This window comes from Orbicella faveolata, unplaced genomic scaffold (genome assembly GCF_042242905.1).
Source record: "Orbicella faveolata isolate gen_17 unplaced genomic scaffold, um_ofav_v1 contig_2, whole genome shotgun sequence".
Lineage (NCBI taxonomy): Eukaryota > Metazoa > Cnidaria > Anthozoa > Scleractinia > Merulinidae > Orbicella > Orbicella faveolata.
The window spans coordinates 23,049,732-23,065,640 of record NW_028301547.1 but is presented as its reverse complement, the minus strand read 5'-3'; the positions used below and the strand labels follow the sequence as shown (position 1 = coordinate 23,065,640).

The window sequence follows — 15,909 nt, the reverse complement described above, 5'->3', positions numbered from 1 at the left end:
AAACAGGTCAACGTGAAAGGGCGGCGAGAATGTCGCACAGGATGAAAGGGTAAAAATATCACTTCGGAAGGTTTTCAACGAAGAGCCTGGTATCCGAGAAAAGAATCACATAATGGGATCTTACTCTTGTACAAAACAAAGTGTTACTATGATGGGCTGCTGTGATAGCGCACTTGACTCATTTGTCAGCCCAGTCAATCATTATCTCTCCATTGTGTCAACAACCCAAGTGGGTTTTTACTAAACCGATAATTGAACCATGCGTGAAATGTGTGGTATAAATTTGTGAATGACAATAATTTCCGTGTGGCTTACTGGTTTATATATATAGGTCTAATCAGTAGACCATTGATCAATCGCGTGTGAGAGGGAACTAGAGTACGGATTATTTCGTCCCATGGCATAGATAACACCACGGTTTACCTTCGTGAAACAATTTGGAATCCCGATTTTTCGACTTCTGATTTTCCGAACCAGAAGTCGTTACTCTCCCCTGAGTCTCCCACAGTAATTTTACCTCCGATTTCTCTCGAACCACCCAATTTTTTAAAAAACTCTTTTTTTGTTTTTGACGTTCGAAAAATCGGGATTCCATCTTAGTGAACAGTCAGTCGGCTATAGGAGCACATGACCTCCTGTTACTACTACTAAATATCTAATCGGGCAGAAGCACATTACCCCCTTGACAGTTACATTAATGCTATTGACTCCTGATTTTGTGAAAGATTATTTTTCTCATGTTTGATTTCTGTCGTCCCGGGGCTTCTTGGCTATCAAAAAAAATTAATTCTAATTGCTGCAAGATGTTATATTTCTTATGATCACGTTATCGAACATTGCAAATAACAACTCCGCTGAACTATTGAGGCTTTTTGCCGACACATTTTTTTACCTGATCGGTAAGTAAACAGATGATCGGGATCATTGCTCCAAAGCTCAATCAACAACAAATCCTCAACCAACACTCCACATGAATACCGTACATTCTGGAATTAGCGCCCCCCCTCCTCCCCTGGAATAATCGCCCCCTTCAAACTAAACGCGCCTCCCTCTTCTCGGCCCTTTTTTGACGCCCCGTTCACACTACGCCAGAGGAACTTGAAAAGCGTGTTTTGATTTTGAATGACGCATCAAATGTTTTCCGTCCACGCCAAGCCGGAGGAACTTTAAACGGTGTTTTCATTCTGAAAACGCATCAAATGTTTTCCGTCCATTCAACGCCGGAGGAATTTAAAAACGCAACACAAGTTAAGTCACTGGTCATTTTGGATTTGTGTTTGAGGAAAACCCGGTCAGAGAAGTCAGAGAAATATCATAACGTCATCATCTTCAAAAAGCTGCATTTTCAGAAATGTTTTCCGTCCACAATAACGGTAACAAATGTTACATATCTAAATAAGCGACTCCCGTACATACTTGAATTTACAGGGTAGCTAGATATAGCTTATACCTTCAAGGAACATTTAAACTACACAATTCAAAATAGACTATATGAATAAATTAAATATGAACTTTAAAATATATATATATTTTTTACCTAAGAATATAATAATTCTTACACTTAAATCGGATAATAGTTGCGGATGAGCCTCTCGGAATCACTATACGGTTGAAGTAACTGCTCCTTAGGTTTCGGGCAAGGAATTCTAGCCCAGGTATTACGGGCAAGACAACGAGAGGAATTCCCCGGGAATAAGAACCGCCCCCTCCCCCCTTATTCTTAGATTGAAATAAGCGCACCGTACCCCGGACGCTAATTGGAGGATTTGCGTTACTTTAGAATGAAAGGTAGTCCAGCCCGGGGGCCGGGTAGTCCAGGTCCTGAAAGCTTCCTTCCTCGCTCTATAGATCGAGCGAGAAAGACTAAATAAAAAAGCTTTCAGTAAAACTGGAACATCATTGTTTTCGACTTTTTATAAACCTGTGTTTTCCTTATCATTCTCGTCCCCAGACTCGGCACCTGTCACTCTTAACCGGTGAGTCCTCGGCACGAGGAAAATGTGACTCTGGAGACACATGATTTGTTTGGCTGAAAGCTTTCCTTATTGAACGCTCGTTTCCGGAAATATCTACTGGTTGAGTCACTGGTCGATTGCCTAAATCCTTCAGGAAATTTGAAAACTGGCTTAGGTAGAATTTTCAGTGGAGTCTTCCGAAGACAAACAATTGGATTCCACTTCGAATTCACTTTCGGTGAGAGTTTTACTACTGTTTTAAAATTTCCTTTGTTTAAAAGCCACCTTTTCCTTGTTCTTAGGCCCCACCGGAAAAGAGGGACAAGACGGTTCTGGGGACGAGAATGCCAAAAAAAGGAAAAAAAAAAAACACTCTTTAAAAAACGTGATTGTCTCGGGCCATCTTGTTGTAAAAAGTGCCATCTTGGACGAAAAGAAACATCCATCATGTCTCAAGACTCAAGTCAGCCAGCTGAAACAAGGTCGCGTGTCCCTCCACTTTCGTCGTCATTAATTGGTGGCCTCCTTTGAGCATCTGATAACAGACGTATTTAACGAATTGTTCAGTTGTCAAAACAGTGATTGGATGAAAGAAAAGATCAATTAACAAATTTCAAAACGAAGTCACTCAAGCGTTGGCAGCGGGATAAATTAACAACTGGGACATACGTGGGATTGCTGGGTTTACAAAGATCGTGTCGAATGCCTTTGCAGTTAATAGTTTTCTCAAAGAAGAATTTATGATCGATCGATGGAGTGCGGGAATGCTTTGGACGCAGCTTGGCTGTCGATCATCACCATCCTGGTTGCATTGCAGGTGGGCCATTTACACTAGCAGATCTTCTTTCCCCTTAAAAATAGCTGCTCTATTTTAATACGGTTTGGCGGAATAGAAGATGAACTCATTTCCGCCTGCGAAACGGGAGGCCAGTTTCGCACGCTTTCAATTCGACGATATTTGAAATAGTCCCTCGGGACAGTTTGGCGCCAACTGCTGTCGCACGAACACGTTGATTGCACCTCTCAAGGCATTGTGGTGTTGCTGAACTCGGCGAGTTTATCTTAGCGCGTTCACTCACCTTACATGTAGGCTTAAGTGTATACAGCGACGTTGAGCACTATTAGCTGAGCTGCAAAGCATCCATGTTGGGGTTTGAGGTTAATTGCCACCTTTGGTGGTCGATGTCCACGTCGTGCCATGCATCGGCGCATCAATGCAAGTATGTATTAGAAAACCACACTTATTTTACGTAAAAGTTCAATAGCTTGTAGTCGAGTACAAGCTTTAGAATTATGTCTTCGAATCAACATGACAAGGTTTTATGGAGTTTGGAATCGCGGATAGCTGCGGATAGTTCTTCTAAAGGATTAAATTAATCTCGACGAAACAATTTATCGATGTTGTTGTCTACCCTGTGCACTGTTTTGCCAGTTTGATATGAAACAGAGTTTTGGGAATGATATCCTGGATATCTTGCAAACAATCCTCGGAGCAAAACACCATCGAAACTCGTAATATACTCTGTCAGTCCTCTGTAATTTGCGACGGTCATAATCGTCCTAACTTGGAAGAAACTTCATATCTTAGCAAATCAAACACCCGACGGGGGAGGAGTGGGGAGGGGGCCACTGGGGGGTTCAGAACACTGGAATACCGCAAAAAAAATCGCCAAATATCGCAATACTTCACTGCCGAGTCAAAACTCGATGTCATACCGAAACCACTGCTCTGTCTTTTAAGTTTAGAGCAGATAACAAATGTGAATTTGTCATTTTCGATTTCGACAAAATAATCAAAAATATAAAGTAGCATCCATTGACACATTGGCTAATAATTAACGAAAAATATCTTACCCTTTTCCAACTGCGACATAAGGAATTGCAGTTTTCTGTTACAATGAGAGCCCCGGGGGGGAGGGGGTATTCCCAGAAAAGTTGGGTGGGGTGTGTGGTCCACTTCCCAAAACCCTTACCCTATTAAATTTTATGACCAAAATCTGCCATTTTTGCTACCCTATTTATGACCCAACCAACGTTTTGATACCCTATTTATAATTGTTGTGGCTGGCAAAGTTGCTCTAAACATAAGTAATGTAGGGCGTTTGTTGATTGTCTTTATATCGATAATGATGAAAAAGTAGCTTCTTCTAAGAAACATACCCAGTTCAAGACTAGAGTGTAAAAACCATGCCCTATTTATAACCAAAATGGCGAAAATCACCAAAACTGATACTCTATTTATGACCAAAACGGCTGAAAAACCATACCCTTTGGAACCGCACATATACCTATATAGACCATATAAGGGAGTACCCCCGGGACATGAGAGCTAAGTTTCATTGAGAATGTCCAATTATGATATCGGAAACTGGAAAAGGCTTGGAAACATTGGAGAACTTGGAGGATAATTTTAAATACCGTGCAAAATACTAAAACACCACATCCTGCAGATTCACTCAGACAATGCCACAATACTGCATTTTGAGATTAAAATCACTGAAATACCACAAGAAAAATTGTTCAATACTGCAATACCGCAAAACCCAGTGTCCTCCTCAGTGGGGGTACAGTGAGGTATATAATAATTGTGATGGGAGGAGATAAAAAGGCTTTAAATTTGTATTGAATGTTTAACTCTAGCCAGAACTGCAACTTGGACATGTCATCATATCTTAATCCCTTCATGAGCATAACATTAGCTGTAAGGGATAATACAGCTGTAGTCAGAAGGCAATGCTGTTAAATGACATACTATATTATAATTTTCTGTTCTGTTTTGCAGGGATTCAGTTTTGCAATTTACAAGGCAGGGACAAGGCCATGTCATTTGTCAAACCAAATCCTTGTACATGCCCTCATTAACTTTGCTGTTGGCTCACTACTGTGGTATTTTGTGGGTTACTCTCTTTCATTTGGACCATCTCAGAAGGTAAGGCTTTCTGCAAAATCATTTCTGCTTCTATTTAAACAGAATGATGTACATCTGTTGGGCCTCAGCAGGGCATTTGTTATGATTTATTTGTTCAACTGTGTTTATTTATTGAAATAGGATAATTATTAATTAATTAATTAATTAATGTATTTAACAATTTGTTACATCTTGTGTTCTGTAGGGCTTAATTGGTAGCCTGGATGATGCATTGTTTTTTGGTCTGCCTGGCACCAACTGTTCCTCACAATCCGATTCGGTGCCGGGAGTTCTTTTTGCAAGTTTTGAAATGATGCTTGCTATTGTTACTCCATTTATGCTGCTTTCTGCATGGTGAGTATGAAATACCATTCATCTAGTAATTGAAGTAGATTTGTTGTGCCGAAAAGCATGAATTAGTCATTGATATTGAAGGGTCATTGCTTGATGTGCTGGTTCTTAATGTGGGTCTCTGACAAGGGGGTTTATTGAAAAGGGATATTCTTGCTTTACTGTTTAGTTCAATAAATGTTGTGCTTTTCCAGTGTCCAGTGGAGTGTCGTCTTAAAAACAGAGCCTCCCTCCCTCTTGATGACATGACCTATCTATCTCCATCGTTTTTGGATGATGATGGTACCCAGTCTGCCCATGTAGTCTTGCTTGCACTGTATGACCAGACATTTATTAGTATTGTTCTAGTTAATCACAATTTCCTGGCAACTTTACTTTTTGACCTTTCATCTTAGGACAGAACAAATGAACATTCTTGGAGCATTGGTAAATACATTCATGCATTCCTTTTACTTGTGATCTCATCATACATGTCAAGTAATTCTTTCAATTTTCTCATTAATTCATTTTCTAGGGGTGTGACCAAATGTCACTTCAACCCTCAAAACTACTGTATTTCTGTTTGTTGCTTGTAGATTATTTATTTGTTGTGGCCAATTTTTGTGTACTACCCTATGACTCACTGGATAAGAGGAAAAGGATGGCTTCATCATCACTTTGGAATTGTCGATCAAGCTGGGAGCTTGACTGTGCATACTTCAACAGGTAACTCGTATGAAGCCACGACTGATCATCACAGTTACACACACAACTTAAGCAGTTGTGAAATTTAAGCCTGAAAAAAATTCAGGCCTGAAGGGGATTCAAACCCATGACCACTGCGATACTGGTGCAGTGCTCTACCAACTGAGCTATCAAGCCAACTTAAGGAGCTGGTCACATTGTGGGTAACTCATATGTTGGCATTATGGAGCACCTGGAATTTTAAATAGGTACAGTATACAATTGTAGGGGTGGCGAATGGTCCTTCAAAAACTCTGGGTCTCACAAAATTTTAGTCGAATTTCACGGGTCTCGCAGTCTCACTTTTTTAGCAGTTATGTGCATCTTGCAGTCTCGATTTTTATACGAAGCTCTATTGAAGTCTCGACTTTTTGCAAGGTTAAGGGTTTCCGTTGGTTTGTTTTAATAATTGACATCTTCTCGTCACTTGATATTGAATTTCAATAAAGCAACTTTCAAATTTCAGAGAAAAAGGTAATCCTAACTTCTGCCAAATTGTCTTAATTCCACAAAAAGCTACAAAACTTACCACAACATCATTTTGGCACCAAAAAAAGTTGTTTTGTTCTAGGATATCCTAACGTAGCGTGTTATAGTCAAATTTCCAGTTCCAGCTTGTTCGCAAAGGCTGGCTAAAAGGCTAACAGGGGAATCAAGAAGCCACACACAGCCCACAATATCGATAGCTCATGATGAAACCCACGAAGTCAAAGAACTTATCTGTTGTCCCCTGTGGAACTGTGTAAAGGCACAAGTTTTTACAACAAAAGACTCCTTTGTAAGACTTCTGTACAAGCTCATTCTCCCTCATTCTTATAGCTCTCAACTAAATCTGGGGCTTCAATTTTAAGAGTCTGAGCCCCTCACGCTCGCACTCAAAACACTTTGAAGTCTTGGTCTCGCAATCTAAAAAGTCAATATGTCTTGGGCTTGCAAAGAAAAGCGCTGGTCATGCCATCTCTCAAAGTCTCACATTTACCATTCACCACCCCTAATTGTTGAGGCATGGGTCAAAGAGCGATTAGCATGCTGGAGTCCAGATCAAGTGGTCCAGGTCTGAGCCCTTTCCAATGCTGGGGTTGTGTTTTTGGGCAAGACTCTTTACTCTCACAGTGCCTCTCTCCACTGAGGTGTATGGATGGGTAATTGTAACTTTAATGCTGGGGGGTAATCCAGGGGGGAGTAGAAATACTCCAGCCCATTCATGCTAATTACAAAACCAAAGATAAACAACTGGCTGAGGTGTCACTAGGCTGGAAATGCAGATTGAAATGCAGACTGGCCACTTTCTCTTGGTTTGAAGAAAAGCTTGGCCAATCAATCATATGCACAATTTTTTGTTACTTTTATGACTAGAATTTGGTGGTCTGTTTTGGTCAGATAGGCATTAATTCTACATAATAAATATATTTTTGAAAAGAGAAACCAGATTTTATATCCTCACTAGAATTTTGCTTTTATTCTTGCTAGGGTCGTCTGCTCTTGTTTTCACCAAGATCCTTAAAGAAGTTCATGAAAACCATACACAGAAACAAAGCCAAGAGAATAAGCACCTGCATCCTCAAAATGTGTTCCTTATTGTTGGAGTGTTAATGACCTCTCTTGGATGGTAAATATAGGTTTATGTTTAAAAGCTGTTTTACACTCTTGAAGGAAATATAGACAATGTCAGTGTTAAGTATTGTTGGTGCAACCTGAATGACTGCCCATGTCATGGTAGAGGGTTAGTACCTGCCTAGCATCTCATAGCCATCTAAGGGATCTTTAGGTGGGGGGGGGGGGGGGGAGGGGGGAGGAGGTTGGCAATATACTCCTAACAAACTGAGTTAAGCACCATATCAGTGGCTGCCAAATCAGACTGGTGCATAGAATGAAGACTACATCATTGGACTGATGCATTGTTGTGGAGACAGTTAGTTTTTTATTTTTATTTGAACACAGATCCATCATCTCTTGCATAAGCAAATTTTGCTTCCAAGTTGCAGAACTTGTTTCTTAATTTTTCAGGAACATTATTTTTCTGTATAATAAAACACTTTCTGGGTAACTAGGTTTCCCTGTTTATGAGGCTCTTTTCCCTTACCAGTCCTCCACTCTTTAAGTAGCTGTAGTATCATTTATTACTACTAATTAATAGGCCCTTTGCAGCTAAGCCATCAAGTGGCGTACATTTCATAAAATTATGGGCTTACACATATCTTAACGAATGCCAGAAATGGAAAAAGCATGTTGAAAATACGAAAGTGGCCAAGTTTGAGGCCAGGTGAGCCATTAAAGAATGAGATTTTATGATGGTCTGAATTTTTTTTAAAGATAAAAAGGTTTGTTTGGAAAAAGTTGTTGGAGAGCAAGGCCTTGCTCTCCAGCAACAATTTCCAAACAAGTCCGCTAAATTTTTCAAAAGTTCAAACTGTTGTATAAACTTACATTGTACTCTTTGGTATTTTCGATATGCTCTTTCGATTTCTGGCATTCTTTAAGTTATAGCCCATAATATAGATTAGGAAAAATTTGGTCAGGTGACCACAGCTGCAAAGGGCCTATTTTGTTGCAAGTGAGCTCTCATTTCATGTTATTCTTTGTTACCGTAGGTACTCTGTAAATATTGGATCTGTACACAAGTTCAATGATACTGTGATTCTTTCATTGATTAACTCTCACCTCGCTGTCTGTGCATCTTTACTGAGCTGGTTAATAGTGACTTATTTAACAAGGAAGAACTTTAACATGACAGAACTTCTACAAGGCATCATGGTTGGTCTTGTAGGTATGCCTGTTGTCATTACCACTCATAGACTTATGATATAAAGTGTTGGTGGTGGTCTTCATAAACATTTTCCCGTTTGAAACAGTCTCAATATTAATACTTTGGCCTAATCTGGATGTTAAATTATTTTCTAATATTTAATTAAAGCTAATGGTAACTGTTCATGTTTTGATAATATACAGTGGGTTGAATTTTGCTCATGAAGCTAAATGGGGCACAATTCATAGAAATAAATATCCATTAAACATTAGCTTTCATGGTGTATGAACCATTACACCATGCTCTACAAATAATTGTGGTAAGTGCACACATAAGTTTTTTGGGTGTTTATATTTTTATTTTACTTTAGTTTTCTATATTTGGGGGGCATTTTTAATAAAACAATATTATTCCACTTGTGCTTGTTGGATAAGAGATGATTAAAGCCAACTCAGTGCTACATGCTTCATTGGCTATCTCTTATCTCACATCCAACGTGCGCTTGTGGAATAATTGTTAATTATATTAAGGTGAAATATAACTCACCTTTTGGTTTTCTTCTCTTGTACATCAGGTGTAAGTGCATCTTCTGGTTCAATAGAGTTGTGGGCCTCATTGATAATTGGACTTGTCGTAGGTTTTATATCATCTGTTGTCTCATGGTCAATTCAGAAATACCAACCTTTATGGACCAGCACAGAGGTGCATGACATCACATACACCCATGGAGTTCCTGGTGTTCTTGGAGCAGTGGCAGGTAAAACCTCTTAGGCCCCGATCACACTATAAATGCGTTTTTAAAAGTATCCATTTTCGTCTCAATGAAAACGAAGCAAATATTTTCGACCACACTAACGTTTTCGTTTTTGTTTTCACTTGTCCACACTAATTCGTTTTCATTTGAAAACGCATACTTTTCTGATGCGTTTTTCGCCTATCGTCCACACTGAAAGGCCCGAAAATGCTGACGGAAACAAGAGTCTATGACGCTCTTTTCGTCTCTCTTTTCATCTTAAGTATCCACACTAGAAACGGAGCGTTTTTAAAACGATGCGTTTTCAGAAAACCACTTTTCAAACCGTTTTCGTCAACGTTTTCGGTCGTTTTAGTGTGGAAGATCAGATAGGCAAAAACGCATCAGAAAGTATGTGTTTTCATACGAAAACGCATTAGTGTGGTCGGAGCCTTAAACTTCAGCTTGTAAATGAAGGAAAGGTTTTTGTGGGCAGTTACTGGATCGCATAACTAAAGGATATTTCCCAGGGCATCCTCACCCGGGAAATTTTGAAAATCTAGACACGCCCTAATGCCTTTTGGTACATTTTGGGAGATACGATTTGTTGTCATTTTCAAGCCATTTTTAAGTCTCTTTTGCATTGTGATATAAGGTACATTAACTTAACATAACGTATACTCAGCGGTGGTGTACTAAAACGCAATCCCAAAATAGTCGCAGACAAGGGAAAAATTAGGAAGACATCTGGAGAAAACTGACATGACGGGTTTTCAGGGAAATGTTTTTGCAGTCAAGAAGAGGGTTTTAAAGCTTTTACAACGCGTTCTGGAAGAAGATAGCAGTTCTTTTTACCTCCAAAGCTTATAAATTCTAAATCACCTTTAATATTTGTCTGAATGGTAATAGTCTTACTTTAATTAATTTTTCCCCCAAAAAAGTGGAGGGATACCTCCCCTCCCCTGGCCCCCTCTACTCCCACGACCATGCACAGTATATGAAGAATACATAAATTATGATAATCTGTAAATTATGATTAATTATGGTTGTGAATTTGCTGTAGCTGGTCTGTTCAGCAAGTCGTCGCAGGATGTGACAAGTGCCGATGGCGCTTTCTACTCCAACAGTGCTCAGCTAGGTGTTCAGTTACTGGGCGTGCTTGTAACTGTCACGTGGTCTGTGCTGTGGACCTACCTAATGACTTGGCTGATAAGACTAACTGTGAGTGATTTGAGGTTTGGTTCTGTTTAGTTTAATTTGTCTAATTTAACTTAAAATATACCGTACCAATGCCGTTTTCATGTTCCTTTTAAAGGAGGTGGAAACTGATTGTTAAAGGAGCACGGCACGGACGTTGGCGCATCTTTGAAAAAATTGGTCTTTTTTTCAAATTTGTCGTCGTTCATCTTAATATCCGTCAGTCAAAGCCATCCTTGTTTTTTTCTGTTTATTTTTACTTTGGTGTTTTTTTTTTCCCTAGAGAACTATTGAAAGTGGAGAATGTCATCGCAGTAAATTTTCCAATTTAAGCAATTGGAAAGAAGAAGCTTGAAAAAATCAGGGGTTCAACGGGATTCGAACCCGTGACCTCCGTGATACCGGTGCGATGCTCTACCAACTGAGCTATGAAGCCACACATTGGGAGCGAGGTCAATTAATTGAGTTAATTGCTTAAATTTAAATTTAATTGCTTAAATTGGAAAATTTACTGCGATGATCATTCTTCACTTTCATCTACAACCGCAGTTCATATATGAATTATTTCATACAAACTTCACATCATTAGAGAACTATTGTTAGAGGAAAAACGACTTGAAATATCGTCGGTTTTAGAAACGCTTGGCTTTAGGGTTTGTCTCGCTGCTGACAATTCACTTCACGCTCTATTCACGGTTGATGCATGTTCCAATTCAATATTTCGAGGGGAGGTGGGGTCTGAGTATCACATCACGCTAATATTTGGTCTAAATATCCCGTACCCCGTTAATTCCATTTGCAAAAATTAACGATTTTCCTACTCGATAACCCGTTTTATCTGATCTTAGGGTGCTTACCATTTAGCAAAAAAAATCCAGAACTTTTGGTCGAAAGTCAAATGGAACAGTAATTTTCCGGGAAATCCGTTCGGAAATTGTAGACTACTTCCAGGGGGAAATTTCCTTACCATTTGCTACACTTTCCAGTTTCCAGTGTCTCATCAGCCGAAAACAATTACAAGAAATCGAATTGGAAATGGTAAGCGCCATCTCGTTCGGTTGGTTTGCTGATTTTGGAAAAACCCTTACCATTATTCCCGGGGGGGGGGTACTCCCTTATATGAGCCATACGAGAAAATTAACAAAAGCCCCTTCACAAATTATGTTTACGGTAATTTAACATTGGTCTGAACTAGGGAACTTATTATAACGCAGGTCTGAAACAGGGTTTTGATCTAATGGTCAGGTCATAAATAAGGTATTGAATATTTGGTCAGGTCATAAACAGGATAGGAAATATCGCAGATTTTGGTCATAAATAGGGTAAGGGTTTTGGGAAGCGGGCCGCACACCCCCACCCAACTTTTCTGGGAGTACCCCTCCCGGGCCATCATTCAAAGGTCATCCCAACCGGTTTATTCTGACAAAATTGGTGAGCACCCGCAGTATCCCATGTTCCATTTATCTTCCCCCTAAATATCCTGTATCCTTTTAATTTTTTTACTGCAGTGTACCGTTTCTGGAGAACCCCTAACAGGGCCTCGTCACTTTTCACTCTGTTTCTTACACGGAAAGATATGAAGTGACAATTGACCTGCTCTCAATGCAGTGATTTCCTAGGGTTGGTAGAGCATTGTAGTGTTGACGCGGATGGTTCATAGGTTTAAGTCCCATATAAGCGCTTTTTTTTTTTTTTTTCACCGTTTTAACTAATTGCACACAACAGTGGGAAATGAAAGCTTCGTTAAAATTATCTTTAGGCTCAGCTGAATATGTAAAAGAAAACAAAAAGCGTCACAATGCCTTTGCATCTCACGATAGCAGAATCAAAGCTACAAAAATTGGCACAATCTAGCACACCTTTCATGCAACATGGATGGAAATGTTTTGTCGGTCAAGGTGGACGAAACATTATCAAGCTACATGACGGAGTATCCTGTCATCAACAAACTTTGTTGGTTGTGTACAACTTTCTTTTGCTGTTTTTTTAGGTTGGCTTTAACTCAGTCACTGCAAACGAAGCTTGTGGCTCCTATGAGACCCAGAATATTTCACCATCATCCGCTTTGAGCAAAGAAAAGGAGTCTCTTCACAAAAAGCTATTCAAGGCCGTGGGTGCGGGGGATTTACAAGAACTAGACGCCTTGCTCGCGAATCAAGTGTCGTTTGGAGTGCAGAACTTTGACAAACGAACGCCACTGTGAGTGGAATGAAGAGTTGTCTTTTTGCTTTGCTTTGAATAATATCCCGTTAACTAATAGACTTAAAATATTTCCCGTCTCTAATGCCATTTTAATGCCTAATACTTCCCTTTTTTTGCTGCACTCACATGAAGAAAGATGTTACAATTTTCTTAGTGTTTCTATTTTCATATTTTCTCTCTCAATAATAATATTCTTTTTAGATTACACACTCTCGTTAACTGGTGCGCGGTTTCCAACTTTTGGGTTGACTCTTGGGTTGAAAATGCCAAGGCAATCATTAGTACACTGAGAGCAGTCTATCCTTTCCCTTATGTTTAGTTAGTCCAGCGAGAGGTGACAGAAAGAGACAGAGGGAAAATGGCCGCACGAAAAATAGAGACGAGAAGTGTCTCGCCCGGGGTTATCCTCGCTCTCCAGGCATTTAGTTTTTACATTCCCCTAGGCGAATGAAAGGAAAAGGCGAATTGCTCGTAGTCTAAACAGTAGTTCTTTCGGCTCTGTGTGGGCGGCAACAAAAGTTAAGCTCTCCTCTTGCCCGCAGTCATGGATGCCTTACAATAATGACTTCCGATTGGTTTGTTTCTTAGTCACGTAGCCTCTTTGCATGGACATCTACATTGCGTTAAGTTCCTTCTGCGACAACCTGGTGTAGACATTCACGCGAGAGACCGCTGGAGAGCATCGCCGCTTTCTGGTAAGCATAGATGCTATTCAAAGTCAATTTGAATTGGTATTAAATGCCCTAGGGATGAATTAATGATCTGCAACAAGAGAACATCAACGTAGGAGAGTTAATCCTCCATATAGGCCTTTAACCATGGCAATCCCTCTTATATTCATATAAAAAACAAGCACGTGCTTCCCTTTGTGCAGTCTACTCTAGTCCATGGTATCGAGTGGTTGGCTCATCACCCATACGTGGAAGCCAGGTTTGAAGTCTCCTCGATCTACTCAGCCTAGTTTGGGCTTACCCCAGGGCAGAGCAATTCCCATACCGTATCTACATGTCATGAATAACAATACCCAGGCAGAATATAGAGTTGTTATTTGCATTCCGTCTCTAAATTTCCAGTGGTGTTTATTTTGTAGAAGCTGTCCAGTCCGGCCATGACCAAGTGGTGCAGTGTCTGTTACGACACGGGGCTGGTTGGTGTGAAGATGGAGTGGGCGATCTGCTGTGTAGTACTGTAGGTATGAAGTGTTCTTATATGAAGTGTGCATGATTTTCTAACGGACTCGCAAGCGTAAGTGCAAAAGGAAGTAAGTGAATTTCCTCTCTGTTCAAAGTCAAACCTCTTTTCGCAGGTAAAGATAAGATGGAAACTTGCGGCGAGGGTGTATAAATAACCTGTTTGTTTAATACCGCAGTTCTCTCGTGTTTCTAACGACAATTTCCATTTGCTAAACAACAGTCATCTTGAAACAACAGATGCAAGAGCAAAAAAAAAAAGAGTAACTGGAAAGAGCACTACCCTGTCATTGATAAATGCACCAATGACGATACAACTTTTGTAAAACCAAAACCAATAAAAGTAATCGAATCAGCGTATCACGACAAACGCAAATGACGCAAAGAGCCAATCAGAAGTCCACGTGGAAACGTACAACAGGTGTCAAGCGCGGGAAAACGAGTCGGAGCTAAGTCTCTTCATCCTGATTGGTAGAGAAAACAGCGCATTTTCGCTGATTGATGAGAGCTTGCTGAACGATTTTCTTCGCCAATCATAGAGCTTAGTAGTCGCAAAATCGAAGGAACACGTAACTACTTTAGATAGTCATTAAATAACTGCGTTAATTTCGTTATCTTTTTTTTATTATTTTTAAGTGAAAAACGACGCGGAGGAGCTTCAACGTCTTGTATCACTGGGTGTGGATGTTGATGCACCAAACTCTGACGGCAGTACCGCGCTTCATGTTGCAGCCACTGTAGGCAGTCGAGGAGTGGTGCAGTACCTTACTGATCACAGAGCGGATATCAATGCTGTAGACTCGTTAGGAAATACGCCTTTGAATGTAAGTACGTTAGGTATAATGACAATTTGGGCATAACCGTTTACTTTTAAATTAACACGAACTAACACAGAGGGAACTCTATGACACTCCGATAGTCCAAGGGAGCTGGAGTACAGTCAGCTCGTTCTTACCCTTCCCAAAGACGAGAACTATCCGCCTTGGACGGTGGCAGAGTACGGACGGATCGCTGCGGAAGGGTAGAGGACTGCTCCTCTGTTCCGGTGCACCTGCGATCCGATCACGGGCGCACAGAACGCCCACGGTTAGAGACTGAGCCTACCTAGTCCCAGTGAGGGAAGTGCCCTAAGGAGCCCCCTGGGGACGGATTTGCTTTAAAAGTTTGCGACTGGAATTGTAATAAGTGCGGTTTGATTTTCCAGTACTCGGACATGCATGAGCATCGCGCGGTCAGCCAGTTATTGGAGGGTCTCGGCGCCAGGAGGTTATCGCATCATTACAGCATGCACGAAATCTGTGAAGTGGCCAGTACAGGAAACCTACAGATGCTCCGACACATGGTGCATAATGGCGCCACAGTCTGCTACAGAGATTTTAACAAACGAACGCCATTGTAAGTGTTTGAAGAGTTTTTGCTCTTTGTGTGTGACTTAGTGTCAGGGAGGAGTTCGAGAACTTGAGCCCTTTTTTTTAAAGGAATATTGGAATCCAATACCGAATAATTTTCGCAAAATTAAATAAGTCTGTTAATATGTGACATTTGGGAAAAGCTTTTCTGATGAGGGTTTCCTGGTAAAAATCTTTAGTCAGGCTTTCTATATTTTACACATAACGAAGTCAGGGGCGATTCTCTTGAAAATTTGTACAGTTTATCGGATTTGAGTCAACCCTAACCCTAACCCTAAGTCAAATCCGACGAGAGCGTAAGAGACTCGATAAGAGCGGATGACAGTTGGCACAGACATTATGACAGCATCGACTGACAAACACTTTTAACTTCCGCTCAGGTTGCCAAACGTCATCAGCAAAAACAGTTCTTTTCAGAACTGCCCTCACCCAGACGTCCACACTAGTCGAACAACTGCCCCTGGGTTCAAACCATTTACTAAATCTTCTGTTTTT

The 15,909-nt window shown here is 40.4% G+C and overlaps 1 protein-coding gene across 3 annotated transcripts in view; it reads left to right on the top strand.

Annotated features, from left to right (window-relative positions):
* Positions 1-1,957: 1,957 nt before the first annotated feature.
* LOC110054922 (uncharacterized) overlaps positions 1,958-15,909 on the top strand; it is a 29,662-nt gene continuing 15,710 nt past the window's right edge. Inside the window, exons 1-14 of one of the 3 annotated variants that reach the window (XM_089290387.1) lie at positions 1,958-2,772; positions 4,738-4,884; positions 5,069-5,217; positions 5,610-5,640; positions 5,790-5,919; positions 7,408-7,546; positions 8,529-8,704; positions 9,258-9,440; positions 10,480-10,637; positions 12,604-12,812; positions 13,404-13,510; positions 13,906-14,007; positions 14,642-14,829; positions 15,210-15,400. In XM_089290387.1, the coding sequence (XP_089146513.1) occupies positions 2,707-2,772; positions 4,738-4,884; positions 5,069-5,217; positions 5,610-5,640; positions 5,790-5,919; positions 7,408-7,546; positions 8,529-8,704; positions 9,258-9,440; positions 10,480-10,637; positions 12,604-12,812; positions 13,404-13,510; positions 13,906-14,007; positions 14,642-14,829; positions 15,210-15,400 (1,976 nt within the window). In that variant the 5' untranslated portion in view covers positions 1,958-2,706. Of the gene's footprint in view, positions 2,773-2,874; positions 3,176-4,737; positions 4,885-5,068; positions 5,218-5,609; positions 5,641-5,789; positions 5,920-7,407; positions 7,547-8,528; positions 8,705-9,257; positions 9,441-10,479; positions 10,638-12,603; positions 12,813-13,403; positions 13,511-13,905; positions 14,008-14,641; positions 14,830-15,209; positions 15,401-15,909 lie in introns of those variants that run through there. The other 2 variants (XM_089290388.1, XM_089290389.1) reach the window with 2 other exon arrangements.